The sequence below is a fragment of the Oryctolagus cuniculus genome, chromosome 6 (genome assembly GCF_964237555.1).
Source record: "Oryctolagus cuniculus chromosome 6, mOryCun1.1, whole genome shotgun sequence".
NCBI lineage: Eukaryota > Metazoa > Chordata > Mammalia > Lagomorpha > Leporidae > Oryctolagus > Oryctolagus cuniculus.
In genome coordinates, this window is record NC_091437.1 from 167,441,284 (window position 1) to 167,462,106 (window position 20,823).

The 20,823-nt window shown below is 63.0% G+C and overlaps 1 protein-coding gene across 5 annotated transcripts in view; it reads right to left on the minus strand.

Annotated features, from left to right (window-relative positions):
- The window catches only part of ZC3H3 (zinc finger CCCH-type containing 3), a 76,990-nt gene that overhangs the window by 31,749 nt on the left and 24,418 nt on the right, over nucleotides 1-20,823 (minus strand). For all 5 annotated transcript variants that reach the window (XR_011389351.1, XM_051841771.2, XM_070075587.1 and 2 more), the window contains exon 4: nucleotides 15,432-15,585. Coding sequence is in view for 4 of the 5 variants with exons in the window: in XM_051841771.2 (XP_051697731.1) it covers nucleotides 15,432-15,585 (154 nt within the window). In the remaining variant the exon portion in view is untranslated. The remainder of the gene's footprint in view (nucleotides 1-15,431; nucleotides 15,586-20,823) is intronic.

Genomic DNA, 20,823 nt, shown 5'->3' on the forward strand with positions numbered 1-20,823 from the left:
TCACCATAACCTTGACTACACCGGGGTGAGGCTGGGCCTCCCCTCTCCCCCTGGGGGGGCACGAAGGACGGGAGGGGGAGATAACATTTTAAAGGAAAGGCGGAAAGACACACACACCATAAAGCCAGCTCCGGAAAAGATGTGCGTCCATTGCCCAGGAGCAGCCAAACTTCTGGACTGTTTGAGGGGCAGTGGTGGACACCAGCTGGACAGGCCTGGCTCTTAAGGCCATTTGTCCACCTGGCCTGGGCAAGGCACTCCCAGATGAAGGCACTAGGGCCCAGCACCGGGGCAGGGGGGCAGACAGCAGGAGCGGGGTGGGGGGGCCTCCTTCCTGCCCACAGTGTGAGTGGGGCAGAAAGTGCCAGTGAAAAGGACATAGCAGGAGGGCACTGGGAGTCTGGCCAGGACAGCAGAGAAGTCCTCCGCGAGCCAGGGACCAGGCAGCCTGTCCCGGCCTGTCCCTGCTGGGTGAGCCCCTCGGCAGGGCCCAAGAGTGCTCTAAGCCCCGGCCTGAACTGCCCCTGCCCAAGGCGCACAGCAAGGCTCCAGGGCTGACCCTGGACACCACACTCTGTGCATTCCCTCAACAGTGTGCCCAGCGTGCCCTCTGTCCAGTCTGCACCTCAGTACAAGGCACGGATGCACACACCTATGCGACAGCAGACTGCCGGGGCAGAGGTGTGCACTGCAGACAAGTGAGGAGGCTCGGCTCACACACACGAGCGTGCGCCGTCCCTGGGGTGATGGCCTCAGCACTTGTGTTACGGGCAGCAGGAGCCTGCAGCTCAGCAGAAACGCATCTGACAGCGCCTCCCCTGCCCCCACCTCTCGGGCACATGCGCCCCCGGACTCTGGATGTGCTCCCTGCTGTGGGCAGAGGCACGCCTGCGCTCTGTGCCTGCGCCCTGTGCCGTCGCCAGCCAAGAGACTGGCCTGGGACTGGCCTGAGAGCGCGCGGCATCAGGGCCGCAACCAAGGCTGCCACGGGCGGAAACGCACGCAGAGTCCCCCCCTCAGAAGCGCCTCCGGCCACCTGCCTGTGCCTGTCGGAGTCCTCAAACCCCGCCGTGCCGCCCCTGTTCCCACGGCAACATCTCCAGGCCCCAGCGCGCCCTCCGTAGCCACTGCCCCAGGCACCCGCTCCCCAGCTCCAGGCACGGCAAGCTCCCACTCTGGGTGGGACACAGGCCAGGCATGGGGCACCACAGTGCTGCCAGGGGCAGAGAAGGGGCAGGAGGCGGGAAGGAAAGCCTCGCTCGGCAGATGCAGGGGCAGAGAGGGCAGCGAGGACCAGGGGAGGGAGGCAGGGGCTGTCCACGCCGGCCCCAACTGCTCCCTGCCCCTGCTGGCTCCGCCCTGGAGGGGACACAGGGACTGAAGGAAGAGGGACCTGGGCCGGAGCTGGGAGCCCGGCTGCTGGCCGTGGCAGGGTCAAGCCAGCGTGCCCAGGCCAGTGGTGAGCGTGCGGACAGCGGGCAGGCTGGCAGGGAGCATTTTTCAGGAAATGGAGCGCGATTTTCCGAAGCTTGGAGCCGGCGCGAGTGGGGAGTGCGCCGTCAGCACAAGAGAGCGGGGGAGGCGGCTCCGCGCCGCGGATCCCAAGTAGGTCAGGCGGAGCCGCTGCGCCGTGACAGGCACTAAACTGCTTAAGTGGGGCTTTCCACCGGAAACGCTGACGGCCGCTGGCCGCGCTCAGGAGGGCAGCGTGTGGGGGAGGGGCCTAGCAGGACAGCAGGATGGGGCTGAGAGACCGGCAGAGCAAAGGCTTGGGGGGAGGTGGCTGAGCAGGCCGAGAACTGGCACCAGCTGTGTGCCCAGGGCCCGGGCCTGCCTCTGACGCTGAGGCTGAGGCTCGGCGAGCTGGTGGACGTCGAGCCTCACCGTGGCGCGGCCACCTGACCTCGCAGGACCCTCCTCCAGCCACGTAACCTGCTCTTCTCGAGCCTGACCCTCCACAGGTCACAGGGTCCCAGACACTCCCAGGCAGAGGATCCTAACCGAGAGGGGCTGCAGCACCATGAGCGGGGGCGGCTCACCGTCCTTGGCGTGGCCACCTCACAGCAGCTGTACAGAGCCACACCGACAGCTGTCTTCCGGGACACACATCTGGCAGGTGGGCCACAGGCCTGGGGAGGAGCGGAGACCTCCAGGCTGCAGGTAACGAGAACAGCCGGCCCTGCAGCCTTGGGCTGGGAGCCTGCGCCCCTCAGCCCCCACAGGCCACAGCGAGGCTGCAGAGCCCACAGAGGTGCCGGGCAAGGGCGTGGGCGGGCCCTGTGTGTAACCGCTGCAGCCGGCACAGCTCCTAAAGCCCTGGACCGGGTATGGCTCCTCCCCAAGCAACCCCACCTCTCCCCAGGAATGAATAAAAGGGTGCAGGCACCACCTCCATGACAAACGTGTCCCACTGTGCGCGCTGGGGCTGTTTTATGTGCTCCCATCTATTCAATTGGTATTTCGATCAATGGCTGCATTACAAGCTTTCCCTTTAAGAGCCTAATAAACAACAAGATGGAAAGTAAAATTCTCCATAAAATGACACTTTTAAAAATCCATTTCAGCTGAAACTATTGGTGTTTTGTATGTCGCCTGCAAAAAAACAGGTATTACTGGGCTTAATGGCTCCAGGTCCACTTGGGACTGCAAAGGTCAGCTCGCTGGGCACAGGGCTGCGGCTGGCGGTGCAATGTGGCTGCCCTGGAGGGCCTGGCTGGTGGGGACTGGCCCACGGCCCCCTCAGATCACACCGTGACCTCCACTGGCTCCCTGCAAGAAGGGAGGGGCCCCGGAGACCCTCCCGGGAAAGACCAAGCGCCTCAGTGGAAACCCCTGGTCCCGGAGGGCAGGGCAGGCAGCTAACTGTGCAGCGACTAAGTGTGAAAATCGATGGCTCCCAAAGCATTGCAACGCCCAGGCAGAAGACAGAGAGAAGTAGCGACGGTCGGGGGCGCAGGCCGCGCTCCGCAGCGGGGTGCCCGGCCAGCGGCAGAGGCTGCTGACGAGGGAGTCAGGCGGAGAACCTGACCGAGGGACCCTGAGGCCCACCTGAAGAGCCAACCTCCAGGTGCGGATGAGACACGAGGCAAGGGGACCCGGAGCCGGGGCCTGGGCAGACCAGGGCCTCATTTCAACACACACTCTTCTCCCTACCCCTACCTGGGACCACAGGGGCAGGCACTGGACCTCAAGGATAAGATGCCTGCACCCACATTGTAGTGCGTGCACCCAGCTCCAGCCCCTGCTAATGCACACCTGGGGGCAGCCGAGGCAGCGCAGGTATTTGGGCCCTTGCCTCAAGTTCCAGGCTCCTGGCTTCAGCCCGGGGCAGACTCAGCCTTTGCAGACATTTGAGGGTGAACCAGATGCATGTATCAGCCTCTCAAATACGTAAAATTTAAAAAACAAAGAAAGGCGGTAGGGGTGGCTCACTGGCCTGAATAAAGGCCCAGTCTCCGGTTCAGGAAGCAAACAGCTGTTGGGCCAGGCGAGTATTTCTTAGGACACAAGGAGCACTACTCGTCAAAGCACCGTCTACAGTATGTAAAGAACGGCAGCAAATCAATAAAAAAGCAAATTAACACGCAAATGGGCAGGCCCGAGGCTCACTCCACTCCAGTGCACAGGTGCGGCAGGCGCTCGGCGTCACTGGCCGAGGCGACACCCTGCCTGCGACCTCAGCTGTCACCACGTCTGACCAGCACAGACTGGCCTCGGCACTGCTGGCCATGGCCGGGACAGGCCCCACGAGGCCTTCCCGTGGAGACTCGGCCCCTCTGCAGCTCCTGAGAGGCGGGCACCCTCATCACAGCCAGAGAGCAGCAGCCCCTGCTGGATGGAGCTGGGCTGGGCCCGCACAGCGACGGGGCAAGTGTGCCTGTGCGCTCCATGCTGGGGGCCTGAGGGCAGGGAGGCTGCAGGCAGCTTCTTGGTGTGCCCTGGCGTCCCTTCCTCCCACCCCGCAAGGATGGCCCCACGGAACTCTGAACGCTGGCTCTTGGAGCCCGTCTCACCCGGTGGCTGGCAGACGTGCTGTGATCCCTCAGAGGCCTGCAGCAGGGCCGGAGGGGCAGGGCAGGGACTTGGGGCCGGGAAGGCTGCTCTAAGCAACTCAGCGCACGCAGTCGTTAAGAAGGACTGCCAGGTCTACACGCACAGAAGAGCCAAACCTCGCGGAAGTCCTCACAAAGCTGAAACTGGGGAAGATGACAGGCAGGTGACGTCTCTAAACCCCAAAGCATCCGATGGAGCCCCAAGAAACCCGAGCCACAGACGGACGAGCAGGAAATGCAGACAGGGCTGACCTCGACCAGGAGTGAGCACTCTCCCTCACACGTCTGTCCAAGTGTGTGGCGACGGAGGCTCGCGCTGACCAGGCCTGCAGCATGGGCCACCCTGGAGCTGAGTCAGACCACCGTGAAGAGCAAATCCACACCAGACTTTAAGTGGGGTCAAGCTGCAGCTACCCAACCAGGAAGCCACGAGCCACCTCCTCCGAGAAGCCTTCTGGGCTGCAGGCTCTGGAGAAGGGGGTGTCCCATACAATTCGCTCCCCACTCCGCCATTCCCACTGACAGCCAGCAAGGATACCCAGCACCTGCAGCACCCAGCGGGCACAGGATGCTCGGCACGCAGGAGCTGAGAGGGGTGCCGGGGGGGGGGTGGGCGGCACTGTGCAGCCAACAGCAGGGAGGGGCTGGGGTCGTGAGGTTCTCACTCTTGCTGGAGCTCCTGCAACTGAGCTATGCAGGGCCGGGGGGGGGGGGGGGGCTGCTGGCTAGGCTCCGCCCACCCATCCCTGCAGCTCCAGGAACCAGGTGATGGGGGGGCGGGTCCTCGCCCTGCCCCGCCCCGCCCAGGACGGCCCACTGAGGGGACAGAGCAAGACCGTAATTTATGCTCCTGCCTGTGCTTTATGGCTTTCTTAATTCGGCTCCTGCTACTATTAATGTAGTTAATGCTGAGATTATATCTATTTTCTGGCGTCAGGCAGTGATTTACTCAAGCCATTTTTCCGGTGGAGGCTCCCACGCTGTTAAATCACGCGCCTTGCCAATTAAGTGCTGACTGGGGAAGTGGACGCGGTCCTAACAGACGTCCAACTGCAAATTAAACCGGGGCTCCTGACTCCGGGGAGTGGGCGGCTGCCACGGAAGCCCTGCTGACTCGGAGGAAATCGGGAAATCGGCGAGCCTGGGCCTCGAGCCGGGGGGCTTGGCAGGAGCTGGGGTCCCCGAGCCTGTCCGCACCACACCTGTGCCCCAGGCCAAGTGCTTCTCAAGGTACCCCCAGAGACCCGGCAGGGTGCGTGGCTAATGCTCAGAACACAAGGAGGAGGAGACCCCAACAAGGGCCTGTGCCCTCAGGCAGAGAGGGCGGGAGACAGGCCAGGAGAAAGACCCCACTCCCTCTTCTGCAGGCCTTGTGGAACCCTGTCCTGTCCCACCCAGCATCATCACATGTGGACTGGAGTGGGCACTAGACCCAAGCCAGAGAACCTGTACCCCACAGTGGGGCTCTGAGATAAGGCACAGCAAGTCCAACTGTGGCCCTAGGTGACCCTTGGGCTGTGGTCTGTGGTCCTCAGCGGGACGGGGTCCCCTCCAGACACCGCAGCTGTGGCGGGAGCCCCTCCCTCTGCATGCGGGGCGGGGCCGGCGGGCGGGTGATATATTTGAGGAGTTATGTGTGCTATTGATTATCTGAATGGTATTTTACTACACCCTCTAAAACCAGGGTAAAGTGGTGTTTAAAGCGGTGTTTAATTGTGTAAGGCATGCGGGCAAGCTGGGTGACAGGGACATTTACTGCTTCTTGTCGGGGATGTTCAGGGTTCCTGCTCCGGGCTCCAGGAATGCCCCACGGGGATGAGGGCGCTGATAGCGCCGTGGGCTCCGAAGGCTGTCAGCCTGGACAAAAGGGAGGTGTCCTCCAGCGCTGCCAGGAAGCACAGCCACTGCCCCGGGCTCCGCTGTGGGCCCGCGCAGAGGCCACCCTGCGGCCTGGCAGCAGCGCTCATGGCCACGCTGTGTTGGGACCTCCGGGCCCAGGGACCCTCTCTGTCCCAACACTTGTGCAGTTCCAGAGGCAGCAGAGGGCAGCGGGCTGGGTCTCATCTACGGGGCACAGATGTGGCCGCTCTGTCGTTCCACGCTGGCCGGCGTGTTGTTCTAGGCTGGAGGCCTACAGGCCAACTATGGAGAGGCAGCACAAAAATCCAGCAGATGCTAGCCTGCCTTGCCTAGGTCTGACTTGTGGGCAGCCGGGACAGGCTCTGTGGGAGGAGCCTAGGCAGTGGGGTGGGGCAGACTGGGTTGCAGGGTCATGACAGAGAGATGGGTGCAGGGTGCCTCGAGTGGAGCAGGGTTAGGGTGAGCGTGAGCCTCAGGCTGCGTTCCAAGGGGCACCACCTGAGCCCCCGGCCTGGCCACTGACTCCATTCCCAGCACCCACTCCTCTTGGCTGGGAAGCCCCCGGCCTCCTGGCACCTGGTGGTCCACCCTTGGGAGAATCCCCTCCCACCTGGTGAATGGGAGCAGTGCTGGAGGACAGCTCAGCATGGCGGCAGGGGAGGCGGAGAGAGAGAGGAGGGTGGGAGGTCCCAGCCTGGGATACAGCAGAGGGCACTGGGAACCTGCCCCTCCCTCCCATTTCTAGGGCCAAGACCTGACCGCAGTTCCCAGACTCCTGCTTGCTCCTTCCCTGCTCTCCGCAGAGCAGAGAAGACGCCGGCCCATGACCCCCAGGCTGTCTGATCCATGAAGCTCCTGGCCACAATACTCCCTGCACCATGCCAGCAGCCCAGAGGCCACCCGCTGTGGAGGCCATGGCACAACTGGGTACTGGAGGGGCTGTCATGGCAGGGGGTCACCGTGGAGGATGACCTGCTGGCCCCACTCCCGGGTGGCCTGAGCCCTGCATCCAGGACGGCCGCCTCCCGCCCTCTGGCCATGCTGGAGCTCCGCACCAGCAGCTGCCCACCCAGCCCCAGGGCCACCGGCTGGCTTCCCTCTGAGAAACGCCCAACGCAGGGCCCGCAGCAGGAGCCAGGTCTTTCCCACCCTGCTGTCAGGGCTGGGTTCTAAGATCCCTGCGAGAAAGGACAGACAGGGAGGCCCACAGCGCACAGCAGAGGGGCTGAGCCAGAAGCCAGCCCGAGACAGACACGTCGGGGACAGAGGCAGCCCGGGGGAGGCCTCTCAGACTTCCTGGTTGACACGGGGGGGGGGGGGGGGGGCGGCCCTCCGCCCTCAGCCTCCCTGAGGCCAGCATGGCACGCGAGGGCTCAGGGCTCGGTCCCGCTGCCACAGGGCGGAGGAGGCTGAGCAGGAAAGCCCGTCCCCTCGCACAGAGAAAGAAAGAAGTACACGGAGGCGCACTTCGAACGGCTTCCAAATTAAGAGCTGCGTCCACGCTGTCAGGCCCCTGCTAGCAGCTTCGGCGGCACCTTCCGTGCAGAAGGCATTCAGCCCATTCATTAGAATGATGAAGGCGCAGGGAGCTAAAAATTGCACTCCTTCCTTAATGAGCAGCCGAAGGGATCGGTAAGCATAATTTCAGAGGCCAGTAATATTTTATATAATCGCCGAGTGGTTTAAATTGAAAACCCCCAACTGAATCAATATTTACTGCATTGAAACGAAATGAATAGTAATAAGTCACTAAGCTCCCTGTCCTGTTTCATAAAATAAAAAATTATAAAAATGAGCACCGGCACAGGGGGGCTATCACATTAACTTTTACAGCACTTGGGGAGCCGTAACCGCCTGTTCTCATAAAATAAAACCCTACAGAACCTGCCGGAAGAGACCTGCTCAGCACCACACACGCCAGCCAGGGTGGGCCTGAGACCCTGCCTGCAGCTGACCCCGCCTGGCACTGCACACGCCTCCCAGGCTCGGACCCCGGCGCTGCACACGCCTCCCAGGCTCGGACCCCGGCGCTGCACATGCCTCCCAGGCTCGGACCCCGGCGCTGCACACGCCTCCCAGGGCTCGGACCCCGGCGCGGCACACGTCTCCCAGGCTCGGACCCCCGGCGCTGCACACGCCTCCCAGGCTCGGACCCCGGCGCGGCACACGCCTCCCAGGGCTCGGACCCCTCCACAGCCACCCTCAGGAAACCACCTGTGCCCCTCTCTTCACCTGTCTTCTCCCACCACACGGGGTCTGACAGAGCCTGACCGAGGAACCCCAAAGGCGGCACAGGAGTGGCCCTGGACCTGTGAGGCTGGCAGAAAAGGGGGCGCCAGCAAATGTCCCCGAGGCACCAGGACCCTGTTCCACAGCAAGCCGCAGGCCGCGGCCCTCTCAAGGTCTGCCAAGGCTGGGGCTGGTGCTGCCGGCATCCCAAATAAATAAAATAAATCTTAAAAAAAAAAAAAAAAAGAAGAAGAAGAAGAAATGCTACGGCTTTGCTCGAGTGAGCACCAGGATACAAGCCCCGCCCGTGTGTGAGGGTGCACGTGTGCTCCTGTGTGTATGCACGCTCTCTCTGTGTGCAGGCATGTGTGGCACATGTGTTTTGCGCGTGTGTACACCTGTGTGCATGTGTGTACGCATGCGCCCTCAGACGTCCACTCTCCAGAGACAGAGGTGAGGGTAGCAGGTGGGGTCACATGCGGCAACGGGAACAAAGTCCCACAGGGCCACACGCCCTGCATCCCCACCAAACCTGTGGACAGGAAGCAAAGCTGCCATCCGCCAGGTGAGGCTCACTAGCAAGGGAAGAAGGAGGGCACAGAGCCCCCGAAAATCAAGTGCATCTACACAGAGGGAGGCTAGAAACTGAAACCACCAACTTAAGAAACGGAGACCATGAGTGGGTACTCTGGTGCAGGGGTGAACCTGCGCTCGGGCACCCACGTTCCAGATCAGAGTGGCTGGAGTGGGCTCCTGCTCCGCCCCCACTGCCAGTCCAACTTCCTGTTAACGTGCTTGCAAGGAAGTCCTCGACGGCCCAAGCACTTGGGCTCCTGCCACCCACGAGACTCAGACGGAGCTCCTGGCTCCTGACGTCGGGTTGGCCCATCCCGGCTGCTGTGGGCATGTGGGGAGTGAACCAGTGGATGGGAGATTTGTTTGTCTCTGTTTCTCTCCTCTGTTGTTCTGCTTCCCAAATAAATAAAATGAATAAACAAACTTTTTAAAAACATTCAAAGGTGTTGCAGAGAAAAGGAGAGAAGAAAAGCGGGAGATCTTCCATCCACTGGTTCACTCCCCAGAAAAGGCGGCACCATCCGGGTCTCCCGCATGGGAGCAGGGCTCCACGCACCCACGCCGTCCTCCAGTGCTTTCCCAGGAGCATTAGCAGGGAGCAGCCAGGACGCAAACCGGCCCCCACGGGGCACCCTGGCTGCCTTGTAGGCTGCAGCTTAACCTGCCTCATCCTGACTGGGCCAAGAAAGGCGTGAACAGATCTTTCACAAGAGAAGACAACACATGGCCTTAAATTAACCCATTTCGCTGAAGAATTGGTCATCAGGGAAATGCAAATGAAAACCACAGCAAGAGGCCACCACGGCTTGTGTAATGGGACCTCACGGGGCCTCACCACTGCAGGAAGAGGCTGAAGACACATCTCCCCCACGTCCCAGCAGTGCCTCCCTGAGGGGTAGCAGACACAGGGCCACACTGCAGGATATCCACAGCCCCCACGGCCTCCAAGGCGAGGAGAACACGCTGACCAACCGGGCAGCAGAGGAGCCGCCCCTTGGCAAGAACAGGATGTGAGCGACACACCACGCAAGGACACAGCACAGGCCGAGCAGGATGCCACGCAAGCGAGGCTGGGGACCTGAGAGGGGGACATGGACTCCGTGTAGATGGCTCTCGAGAACACGAAAACCAACGCCCAGCAGAAGCGCGAGCACGGCTGGCCCAGTTCTCACTGCCACATCACCCTGGCCTAACAGAAGGGCCGCGAGCCAGCGGGACCCCCCAGCCAGGAGGCTTGTGCCCCCAGCCAGCCAGCAGCTCCGACGCTGCCTCTGGGCTGCCGCAGACGGAGAGACGGAGCCGCTGCAGCAGGCGTCCCTGGCAGGAAGAGGGTCCCAAACATGAAGGGGGGAGGCAGGACGAACACACGCACAGACACGCAGCTCCCCTGCACTGGCTGAGGGACAGAGGCCCGGGCACACAGCAGAGTGCACACATCCCAAGCAAGGGCCTCAGTGCTGTGCACATGAGCCCAGCTGTGGAACCTGCCTCACCTCCTGCCCCAGCTTCTGGGGACCCCTCCCTTCCTGTGAGTGCTGTCCCCTCTGCCAGGAGAAGCCCCCCATGCCTGGCTGCCAGTGACGCAGGACCCTGGGCAGTGTGCCCACCCCACTCCATCACTGGCCTCCTGAGGGGCAGCTCCCTGAGGGTTCAGCCCCTTTCACACCCACAGCCCAAATGCCATCTCTGTAAGCCTGGCCAGAAGCCAGGGGCGCCCAGAACTGCCGCTGCAGACCGGCGCCTGAGGGTCTCTGCTCTGGGTCTCCTGACCTGGCGGACAGGCTCTGTGCACACCCACCTGTCAATCAGGGGTCCTGGGAGGCTGTGCAGGGAGGGGAGGAGGGTGTCAGGGGGGAGGGGGACCAGGCCATCCCCCTGCCACAGTACTAGGTACCCTAAGGTGAACAACAACTCTCCCAACTGCCAACTCCCAACCTGGCTGCCTGTCCTCCCCTCAGGCCTGCTGTGGGACAGCAGAGATCTGGGCCGGAGGTGCCCACACAGAGTGACAGGCGCATCCAGTGAGCAGGGGCAGGGAGGCACACAGGCACCAAGGCCTGTCTTGAGGAGCCCCCAACCTCTCACAGGACACAAGGCCGCCTTCCGGGGCACCTGCAGGCCAGCGCCCCCACGAGCCCAAAGCCACAAAAGCCACAGGACCCCACGAAGGCCCAGCAGGAGACGCGGGCAGAAGCAGAAGCAGGAGCAGGCCTGGAGGGCAGCCAGAGCCCCAGCCCTGCCCTGGGGGGGAGGATGGGCTGGGCCCCCAGAGCCAGGGGCCCTGCTCAGCCGCAGAGCTGCCAGGGGACCAGAAGTTGGAATCTTTACCAGAAAAATAGGCAGAAACAGGGACGGGCAAACAAGGAGAAGGAAGCAGTGGCTGTGTGCTGGCGCCCATGGGCTGGCCAGACCTACACCCACGGACGCAGGCTCCCTGCTCCAAGGTGTTCACACGCCCTGTCCTGCCCTGCCTCCTAGAAACTTCTAGATCTCTGAAGCTCTCAGCCTTCGAGGCCTCCGCCCGCTTGTGACAGCGCCCACTCAGAACACTGTCCCTCAGAACCAGCGTCCCTCCTGGCGTGAGCACCTCACAGCCACAGGAAGCTGGGCGTGGCCTGGGTGTCTCTCAGGCCCCAACAAGCAACACTACCCCGCCACACAGCCAGAGATGGGCGCTGGCTGCCTAGGCGAGAGCCCCAAGCTCTGGGGCTCAATGTCCAGGGAAAGGCCTAGCCCCAGGCCCACAGGCCCACAGGCCCCACCTTCCCCGTGCTTCTGCCTCCAGAGGGGCTTCTCTGGGCAAACCACAGAACCGTGCAGCCAGTGCGAGACTCGGGGGTCCCGGCCAACAGCACACCCTGCTGCAGGGTCTGCGTGGCTCCTGCCGGCCACCAGGCACCTGCTAAGGGATCCTAGCCCTACACACCGCCTCCCCCTCTGACCCCGGCTAGACTGAGCAGGCCCTGCACACAGCAGGGGGCGGGGAGCCTGAGTCAGGCCTTCCTGGGGAGCAGGGAGGACCCCCACGTCCCCGTGACAAGCAGACCCTTCAAGCCACCTCAGGAGATGGTGGGAAGCCCAGCTCCAGCTGGCTGCTGGGGCGCGCACCCTGCTGAGGCGCAGACAAGGACCTGCAGGTGGAGCCCAGAAGGCCCTGCCGGCCAGGAGGCAGCCTCAGGGCGGCGGGCTGACCGCGGGCTGACGGCGGGCTGCGGCAGGCAGCCTCCCCCACCCCCCGGAGGCTGCGTGTGCACTGCTCACTAAGGAGACACGCAGCTTCCGGAAGAGGCAGTGTGTGGGAACCGTGGCGGCGCGCAGCCGTGACAGCACCATTTGTAGTCGGGATGGAGGTGCCTCCCCGCGAGCCGGCAGGCGCAGCAGCTTCTGTTTATTTCGCACTTTCACGGCAAATGGATTTGGAAAAAGACAGGAAGTGGCAGGCAGGTTAGGGGACGAGTCCCGTTCCAGCTTCGGCTCAGATTAATGAACTGGCGGGCAGCCGACGCGGGTACAGGCACGCCACGAATCTCAACAATGAACAACCACCCGAGCCTCAGCCCGGGGCCCTGGGGCCCTCCCTGGACCTCCTGCCCTGCACCCCGGAGCCTCCGGCCAACACGACCTGCTGCAGCCGCAGGGACTGCCGTGGGGCTCAGGCAGTGTGCAAGGCACTGGGCCGTCCTGTCCACACTCTGCCCACGGCAGAGCAGCCGAGCCCCGGCCACACAGCACACGGCCAGCAGCGCCCCTGCCCCTGAGCAGCACCAACCCCGGCAGGGGCAGTCTGCACAGGCGGCACCAAGACGGCACCACCGACACCACCCTTGGAGGCCAGAGCCTCGCCCCTGCCTGCTTCTCTCTGCCCTGGTGCCCTGGCCTGCACATACGCTCACCTGGCCAGCACAGTGACTTCCAGCTGACCACTCTCAGAGCTGGCAGTAGGAAGGACGTGATCCCAAGGTGGCCGTGAGCTTCCCAATGAAGGCAAGGCCAGCTTGTGCCAGGAGAGGCAGCAGGACAACCTGGGGACAGCTGATGGCAGTGGCCACACTGCTGCCAGTCTCCAGCCCCCTTGCTGCCCGTGGGCTCTGAAGAAGTTTCTGGAACTTCCCAGAAAAGTGATTTGGCCTCACCACCTGCACTCTCTGCCCTCACCCCAGGATCAGACACCAGGACAACGGCCCCGGAACCCCAGCAGCGGCAGGGCAGCAGCAGACCAGGTCTCTGGGGGCCCTGCGGGAGTGGGGCTCCTTCACGGCCCCCTGCTCTAAGGCCGATGGCAACAGTCTGCAGAGGGGCTGACGGGAGGGCTGTGGGGGCACTGGAGAGGATCGAGACGGGGGGCAGGGCAGGGCGGAGGGGCCACAGGGGTCCTGCTCCCCCTCAGTCCTGGCAGACCGTGGCAAGGTCACCTGGCTGTTCGGGGTCCTGTGCTGAGCCCAGACCCCAGCTACACCTGTGCTCACAGCCCCCGGGAGCCAGCCCCGTCTGCCCCTCACAAGCAGGTTCCACCTGAGGGCCGGTCAAGCAACTGAGGCTCTGACAAGGAAGACGCTCGCCCAGGGCACAGCTCCCCACCCCACACCTCCTCCGGGGGACCATGCTCCAACCACAGCAAGTGCCTGTGGGTGGGCAGGAGCACCCTGTGTCCGTGTGGCGTTGGACCGCTGGGCCTACCCAGGCTTGCAGGACTGCTGGGGCCTGCCCGCCTGGAGAGAGGGGTGGGCTGTAGACCCCACAAGAGTCCTGGGTCCAGGGCTCAGGCTGGCTGCCTGGCGGGACAGCCCACTTTGTCTTCACAGCAGTCCACAGCCTGCAGTGGCCTGCTCCAGCCACAAGTCTGATCCCTCCCTCTGCCCAGGGAGGGCCGAGGGGCCTTCAGGGTTGCCACCACGGCCGAGGCGAGCCTGTCAGCCCCACTGGGCAGCTCTGGGCTGACCAGCTTGGCGTCAGCCCCAGAGACAAGCCTGGGCCCAGTGTGTGCGGCCAGCAGCAGGCTGGGAAGTTGGCAGGCAGCCACTCTGCTGAGAAGGCAGCCACACCAGGGTACAGGTGACCTTGGGCACGGCGGCTCAGCTCACTGCCACCACTCTTCCCAGGGCCTCCTAAGACCCACACCCCTCGCTCAGCACTCTCTTGTCCTCCTCCCGAAGAGTCTTAGACACCCGCTGAGGGGTAGACAGGACTGCTGTGAGCCGTCAAAAAGAGGAGGGCCAGTCCCACCCGTCCTGTTCCTACGTCCACGCTGGGGTGGGCTATATGCAGCGGCCACAAGACCCAAGCCTTCCACAGCATGGCTCAGCCGTGGCAGCGGGCTGCCCTGCGCCAGGCCCCAGGAACACAGCAGTCAGCCCGGCTGCACCCTCCCAGGACAATGTGCCTCAAGGGAGCAGCTGGGCTCCACACACACGCACGCTGGCTGAAGGTACAAAGTAGCCTGGCATCGGTCCTCAGAGCCCAGCCGCTTGCCTCCCTCCCCTAGGAGTCCTCCCCACTGGGGCCTGGGTACCCGTTTCTGTGCAACCCCACCAGGGACCTTCCTGGGCAGGCCCAGCTGGGCCCAAACCCCAGGCCTCCTCAGCCCTCAGAGGCCAGAGGGAGAGAGGCAGGGCTGGTGCAGCCATGCCCCCAGGAGGGGAGGCGTCGGCCGTACGGTGACGCGGGAGGCGAGGATCAATAAATCTGGGCCTCGTTCACGATGATCCGGGGCTCTTATTAAGTAAATTAATTTAAGTTAATTTAGCTCGATCATGACTCCCGATCACAGTGATTTACGGAGGGGGAAATTGCATTAGGAAAGGCCACGCTCACCACATAGAAGAACGGAAGAAAATTAGATCCACTTAGCAATGTGAATTAATATGGAAATAGCAGGTGTAAATTTAACCTTATCGAGAGAGTAAAAATTATCTTCATAAATTTGTAGAAATAGCCCCCAAGATGCTTATAAATCTATTTAAAACAAAAATATTACAAAAAGTGCAGTAAAATTAATTTAAAATATACTTGGAGCTATTGCCTCCAGAGAGTCAGCGGCAGGGCCCACTAGTGCCAGCATGAGGGGAGGCAGGCCTTAGGCACACGTCCGAGTGGCTTCGCCCACCAGGGGCCAGGCCAGGCTCTGTCCACACACCCCTGGTGGGTCCCCAGGACCACAGCAGGGTCACCAACCATGCAGCCCCCAGGAGCAGCCCCCCGTGTCTCTGGCCACGTCCCCTACAGCCAGGTCTGCTGGGGACCCAGTCAAGCAAATCAATCAAGAGGCAGCAGAGTCCCCATAGAGGGGGGCCCCAGGACACTCCCCTGATTCTCACACACAGCAGCTCAGCGTGCAGTCGGGCCACGCCCACTGCCCATACGGGGAAGCCCTGGCGGGGCAAGGAGGGACCGCACATCACTGCCTGGACAATCACTACGATGATGGCTTCCACCCAGCCTCTCTCCGCCAGCCAGTCCTGCCACAGACTCACTAGGGCGCCGACTGCCTGGACAGCTGCGGCTTCCCCAGCGCACCAGGGCCCACCAGCTAGCACACTTGCTAGGAACAGCAGAGGGCGTGTGCACAGGTGTGCGCACCACACACAGGCTGCTCAACAGACACCAGGCTGTGCTCCAGCCGACAAGCTGTGCACCACGCAAGCCCTGGTTCCTGCGGCCCTCAGGGCCCAACCTGCCCCGCCCCGGCCTGCCGAAGCCTGCACAAGGGCCTCCTACCTGGACTGGGAGAGCCGCCGGGCCCGCCAGGAAGGCGGGGACGAGGGGCAGGGCGGGGCGCTGGGGCACGTGGCGGGCGTCTTCTTCACGATGCGGTAGCGCGTCTTGATCACCTTGCTGGAGGGTGGAGTCCGCAGGGAGTGCAGGCTGCAGGCTGCAGAGAAAGCCGGCATGGGCACAGGTCAGTGGAAGGGGCGGGGCAGGGCAGGGCCGAGGTGGCGTCCACCTCCACCCCCTCCCCAGGCAGCATTCCGCATCCAGAATCGTGTGGCAGCTCAGGCTTCCAGAGCTGGCCTGTGCAGCCTCCAGGATGGTGGGCAGGGGCACGTGCTCACAGCCCCAAGGCAGGGCACGGTGATGCGGGGAAGCGCGAGCCCAGGAGAGCTGCAGGCCCGGGTGCCTGGGCTGTGCCACAGGCCTGAGCCCCATCAGGCACGTGGGGCTGGGCCCTGACTCCGGGAAGCTCCGGCCCCATGCCCCACCGCCTGCCCAGGCGGATGTCTGTACTTAATCACTGTTTTCATAACATTCTGCAGGGTGATAGCCACGACGGCTTTTCCTGGCTGAATGTTTCATGCAATTAGCAAGGATCTGTTTTGCCCGAGTTCCTTCCACTTGATAGCCAGCAATTTCTCTGTAGCTTCGAGGAATGCATCTAATTGCCCGACTTTCATAACATGCAGCTCTGACCGCCCAGATAATTAAAGCTAACACAGCAGGGGTGAGGCCCGCCTCTCCTGGCTGCTCACCTCCTGGCCCTGGACGGAGTCCCTATCCCCCGTGCCAGCACCACAGCCCCCATGGCATCTTGTCCCACCTATATCACCAGTAACGCGGGTTCCTAAGACCCTCTTAGAGCCCTCGACCTCCCAGCCAGGCCCCTCCTGGGGAGCTGCTGGGCCCAGCCTCTTGCGCAGCTGCACCGGCCTACACAGCACCCTCAGGGAGACCGGGGCGGGACGAGCCTGCCTGTGCTGTGGTACTGCTCACCCTAGAACGTGGCAGTGGGGGGCCGGGCTCGGCCTGCCCCCTCAACCACAGGGCACCCAGGTGGTCAACTGCAGCCACTTCTGACCAAGTCCCGCTCACCAGCCCCCCACCGGCTGCCACCATGCGATGCAGAGCCAGGAGCCAGAAGCCCAGGCCTGCCTGGGCCGTGCGCCTCCAAGCAAGGCAGGGACTGGGGGCCCCTGCTCCCCAGCACACCCGAGCACCAGGGAGCCCCCTCACCCCACAGTCACCTTCTCCCGACCTCGGGGGCCCGCCTTCCCTCCCAGGTGCCCCAGTCCCCCTCGGCCCCCGCAGAACTGGACTCCATGTTCTGCAAAGGTCCTCCCTGGGAGGGCAGCAGCCCCCGGGGCAAGGCCTGCCTGGGGATGAGCGTCAGCTCCAGCACACCCCTGTGCCCAGGTCAGGTCCATGAACCGCGGTGTTCTACTTGTTGGTACCTGCGTGTCACCTCTGGGAAACACCAGGTGCTTCCAGAAGCTCACAGGAAAACAGAATCAGGGACAGGTAAGGGGCCAGTCAAGAAGCCCAGATCAGGGCCAGCACCATGGCGCTCTAGGTTAATCTTCTGCCTGCGGTGCCAGCATCCCGTGTGGGCATCGGTTCTAGTCCCAGCTGCTCCACTTCCAGTCCAGCTCTCTACTGTGGCCCGGGAGGGCAGTAGAGGATGGCCCAGGTGCTTGGGCCCCTGTACCCACATGGGAGACCTGGAGGAAGCTCCTGGCTCCTGGCAGTTTCAGCCGTTGCGGCCATTTGGGGAGTGAACCAACGGAAGACCTTTCTCTCTGTCTCTCCCTCTCACTGTCTGTAACTCTACCTCTCAAATGAATAAATAAAATCTTAAAAAAAAAAAAAGAAGAAGAAGAAGAAGAAGAAGAAGAAGAAGAAGCCCATACCCCAGGGCCGGCACTGTGGCGCAGTGGGCTAAACTGCCAGCTGTGATTCTGGCATCCCACATCAGGGCACAGGTTCAAGTCCCGGCTACTCCACTTCCCATCCAGCACCTGCTAGTGTGTCTGGGAAAGCAACAGAAGGGGGCCCAGTGCTTGGGCCCTGCACCCACATAAGAGACCATGTGGGGCTCCCGGCTCCTGGCGCTAGCCTGGCCTAGTCCCAGCTGTTGTGGCCATTTGGGAGTGCGCCAGCAGACGAAGGATGTCTCTCTGTGTCACTATGTCTCTCGGGTAAATAAAAATAAATCTTAAAAAAATTTTCTCCACATCCCGCATCTGAGTGCCTGAGTCTGAGCCCTGGCTCCAGCTCCTGACGCGGCCTGCGGCTAAGACGGGCCCTGGGAGGCAGCAGCAATGCTCAGGCCCTGGAGATCGGGCTGAGGCCCTGGCTCCTGGCGTTGCCCAGCACAGCCCCAGCCACCGCAGCCTGCGGACGGGGAACCCACAGGTGGAAGCACTCTCTCTGTCCCCCTCTCTCTCTGCCTCTTAAGTAAAGATTTTTTAAAATATGGAATTAAAAAGTAAGATTATTTTAATGCGAAACAATTCTGAAATCTATGCATAGTCTTTTCTATTATTTTATTTATTTGAAAGGCAGAGTGAGAGACCGGCATCCACTAGTTCACTCCCCAGATGCCCACAATCCACGGCTGGGCCTGGTCAGAGCCAGGAGTCTCCACGTAGATGGAAGGATCCACATCCTTGAGCCGTCATCTGCTGCCTCCCGGGCTGCCCACCAGCAGAGACGGGACTCAAAGCCAGGCCCTCTGTCAGGCCATGTAGGCGGCCCAAGTGGCAGACGGATGCAGGATGCCACCCGCCTGCCCCAAAGGCTCCCAGCAGACCCTTCCTAACAGGCCTGTCATCAATGCCCAGCGCTACCCCCAGGGCAGGCCTCCCATCACACCGGGGACAGGGCCCCGGCCCACGACCCACTGCCGGGTCTCCTTTCCACACAGACACAGGGTGGGCTTCACGCTGTGGCCAGCCCTGGGGACACAGGTGGGGGCGGCGGCCCCTCCCAGGCTGGAGGCTCTGTGTAGATAATCATGCTATTTACATAGGATGTTGGTTAATTCCCTTCATCACAGGCTCCCGGGCTATAATTTCTTCTGCGCGTGATGTATTCCCCGTGGCATGCTTCGCCCAGACCAAGCCCCGGGAGCCTTTACTGCCGCCGTGGGCCCATGCCCGTTATCAGGCCCACACACACAGCCCTCTCCACCCGCCATCCAGAGGTCACTTCTAATGACTAATCGATCTCATTAGCTTTCCTAATTAAAAACTTTACTGCCGCAATGGAAGACAAACTACAAAAAAGCTGCTGGCGTCATATCTGCCGGGCCGCGAGCCCATCCATCAGCGACGCGCGCCCCTGCGCTGCGCTGGGCCCTCGGCCCCCCTCACCCGCACGCAGCCGGAGCCAGCCCAGGGCACCCCTGAGAGCGCAGCTGCGCCCTGCCTCCCACGCCCCAGGCACTGCCGGGGAGCCTGGCCCGGCTTCCCCTCCCCCTCATTCCAGATGGCGGAGCCGCTCGGGGCGTTCAGACTTCACGGAACTTCAGAGGGAGAGGAAGACGCGCACGGGATGGCTCCAGGCCCACAATGCTCCATCAGCGAGATGAGACCAGAGACGCTCGGTGCAAGCAGCAGCCTGCGGGGTGAGGCAGGGTCCTGGGGCCAGGTGAGCGAGTACCCCGCTGGCACTGCTCGGAGGCACCACCCCACCGGACTCCTGCCTCACTGCCAGGCCTCTTCCTCGGCACATGCCCGCCACACTGAGAGCTCAGGTGGCCATGCCCCTGTCACCAGATGCAGGAGGCTACCGGCGACGGGGGGATTAGAACAGCAGTGCTGGGCAGGACCACAGAAGTGCCCCTGCAGGAGTGACTGGGCCCGGCTTGGAGGCAGCAGGAAGAGCTAGGGTTCCAGGCAGAGGGACTGCAGCAGTGGAAGGGGACAGAGGGAATGCACGGGCACACACGCGGGACTGCAGAAGCAAGGGGACAGAGGGAATGCACGGGCACACACGGGGGACTGCAGAAGCAAGGGGACAGAGGGAATGCACGGGCACACACGGGGGACTGCAGAAGCAAGCGGACAGAGGGAATGCACAGGCACACACGCGGGACTGCAGAAGCAAGCGGACAGAGGGAATGCACGGGCACACACGGGGACTGCAGCAGCGGAAGGGGACAGAGGGAATGCACGGGCACACACAGGACTACAGCAGCGGAAGGGGACAGAGGGAATGCTCGGGCACACGCGGGACTGCAGCAGCGGAAGGGGACAGAGGGAATGCACGGGCACACACAGGACTACAGCAGCGGAAGGGGACAGAGGGAATGCTCGGGCACACGCGGGACTGCAGCAGCGGAAGGGGACAGAGGGAATGCACGGGCACACACAGGACTGCAGCAGCGGAAGGGGACAGAGGGAATGCACGGGCACACACGGGGACTGCAGCAGCGGAAGGGGACAGAGGGAATGCACGGGCACACACGCGGGACTACAGAAGCAAGGGACAGAGGGAATGCACGGGCACACACGGGGACTGCAGAAGCAAGGGGAGTGCTTCCGAAGCAGGAAGCGCTCCAGGTGAAGGCGTCCTGGTTTCTCCTCGGGGAGCAGGGGCAGCGAGCGGGGAGCAGGGGCAGTGAGTGGGGAGCAGGGGCAGCGAGCGGGGAGCTGGGGCCTGACTGGTGTTGCACGCTCAGCTCATCAGGAAGGCAGCAAGCACCTGCCATGCCCAGGACCCAGCTGAAGGCCCCTCCTGTGACAGCACTGTCCTGTCCCTCCCAATGTGGGCCAGGAGAGCACGGAGGGGCAAAGGCACGAGAGCTGGGGGTAGGTCTGGGAGGACCCCGGCCCAGGCGGGCAGGGAGCAGGCAGGAGCAAGGGGGCGCCCCAGCTCCGCGGCTGCGAGGCTGACAGTTGGCAGGTGGGGGTGAGGTGGAGGCCTCCCCACCAGGACCCCGCCTGGGACCCTGCAGCCATCAGGGCTCCTCCCCAGAGCAGGCGCGTGGCAGCCAGTCTCTGCCCCAGCAACTGCTGAACTGCACTCGGAGAAACGGCCGCAGAGATTGAAACAGAAGGTGCGGCACCCATCTCAGAGAGCCCGTGCCCCACATCCACACGTGACCCGTGTCTAAGCTGCCTGCCAGCGGCCCCACAGCTGGGCAGGGGCGGGGCAGGCAACGTGCTGCCCAAGCCAGGGGCTCCGCCCACACAGCAGAGACCCCAGCATCACGACGCCAGGGTAGAGGCCATGGCTCCTCCACGGTGGCCCCAAACTCAGCTCAGCCCCTGACCGCACAGCGAGGCCCTGGTTAAGAGTCAGCCCCATCTGAGCTGACCTGTGCCCCCACCACCCTGGGAGCTGGGCTGTCACCCCCAGTTCTGGCTGTGCACCAGACCGTGGAGGCAGCAAG